The sequence below is a fragment of the Haliotis rubra genome, unplaced genomic scaffold, assembly GCF_003918875.1.
Source record: "Haliotis rubra isolate DU_JTF1 unplaced genomic scaffold, ASM391887v1 Scf56, whole genome shotgun sequence".
Taxonomy (NCBI): domain Eukaryota; kingdom Metazoa; phylum Mollusca; class Gastropoda; order Lepetellida; family Haliotidae; genus Haliotis; species Haliotis rubra.
Genome location: NW_025767257.1, coordinates 208,023 through 209,587, shown reverse-complemented (window position 1 = coordinate 209,587; position 1,565 = coordinate 208,023). Strand labels below are relative to the sequence as shown.

Genomic DNA, 1,565 nt, shown 5'->3' with positions numbered 1-1,565 from the left:
CGCCCATGCGTATTCATCCCCGACAAGAAAATAGTTCCGTTTGTCGGTTACTATAAACTTGAATCTGCATGTGAATTCAAGGGAAGGGGAACAGTTATAGAACAATTATATTCTCCTACCCAAATTTAGCTGTAAAGACAATTGTTTATTGACAAACTAATTTACATTGGAATTATTCCGCGGAACATTGTCTCTACCATCCTAAAAATGTTGACGTCATAGACTAAGTCATGTCCGCTTTCTTCACGCCTTTTAGGGAGGCCGAGTTCATTTTCTCTTGTGGGGGTGTACCACGTAAAATACCATTATAACCTGTCTTATATTCCACAAACACACATTTCTTATTCGACAATATACATTTGTAGTACATTAGACTACCAAACGTATGAAATGCCCATACACGAAACGAGAAAATACAAATTCTTCGTGCACGCTTTATGACAGGTTACCCAGAAGAAAGGTAAAGTCGGAGGTTAAAGGTTAAGTCTTGTTTTGTTTGTTCCACCACGTGGTTTCGTTTACTTTTTGACAGCGTGAAAACTTTCATAGCAGAAGTAACCATGCTATGTGTTAATTGCCAGGATCACTGAAATGAAAGGTATTGTGCTATACTGGTCGTATGGTGATTAGCTATCGTGCGTTATTGTTTATACCGTAACGGTCAATTCGCGCCAAAACATTTGTTTACAGACTGTCAGAAGTATATACTATTGATATCACATCATACATGTCAGTATGGGGTCACCGTAATATTTCCTTGTTATGGTTTTATATTTTGACGAGTGTCTTTTTACAGGAATAATTCCTCAGAAGGGCTTACTGTTTTCAATCCCACATGTCTTCAGTGGCAATAACTATTACATATTCTGAAACAATATCTGTAGATATTTTACTGTCTCTGATATGCAACTTCAGGAATATTCTTCTGAACTATTTAGATAATCTCATTACAAAATAAATAATGTAGGTTTAGTTTTAGTGTCATGTATGGTGAAGTATCAATTGTAAGTCTTTGCATGCATTCATTTTTTTTTGTTCAGTGTGATGAAACTGTTAATTTCCACTTTAAAGTTAAACCTTTGGTTTACATATACAGCAAACTTTAAACAAAATCCACAATCATGAAATATAATGGAATAGTTTCTGGTATCGAAATATTATTAGTGAGTGAGTGAGTTTAGTTTTACACCGCTTGTAGCAATATATTCCAGCAATATCATGGCGGGGGACACCAGAAATGTCTTCGGCATGAATAGCGAATGCTTTACCACTAGGCTACCCAAAAGCCCGAAATATCATAAGTGCACATGCATGTGTGTACTGTAGGCACCGAAATGGATTTACTGTCTGACTGGGAAATTGGAACTAAGTTCTGCTTGCTTAAAATTAACTCATGGTCACTGAATACATGTTTTAGTGGATATCAGATAGTCAAATTGGACAGTTTTGCCACTACAGTGTCAGGATGCACCACATTATCTCACAGTCCCAGAGCCATATTATTTTCCATAGGCTGATCATCCAGAGAGGGATGCGCAACCCTACTTTTGTCCTGAAAGTTTATT

The 1,565-nt window shown here is 36.7% G+C and overlaps 1 protein-coding gene across 1 annotated transcript in view; it reads left to right on the top strand.

Moving 5' to 3' along the window:
• Positions 1-507: 507 nt before the first annotated feature.
• Positions 508-1,565, top strand: part of LOC124254005 — a 69,972-nt gene continuing 68,914 nt past the window's right edge. Inside the window, exon 1 of the mRNA XM_046687869.1 lies at positions 508-598. Within this exon, the coding sequence (XP_046543825.1) occupies positions 592-598 (7 nt within the window). The 5' untranslated portion in view covers positions 508-591. The remainder of the gene's footprint in view (positions 599-1,565) is intronic.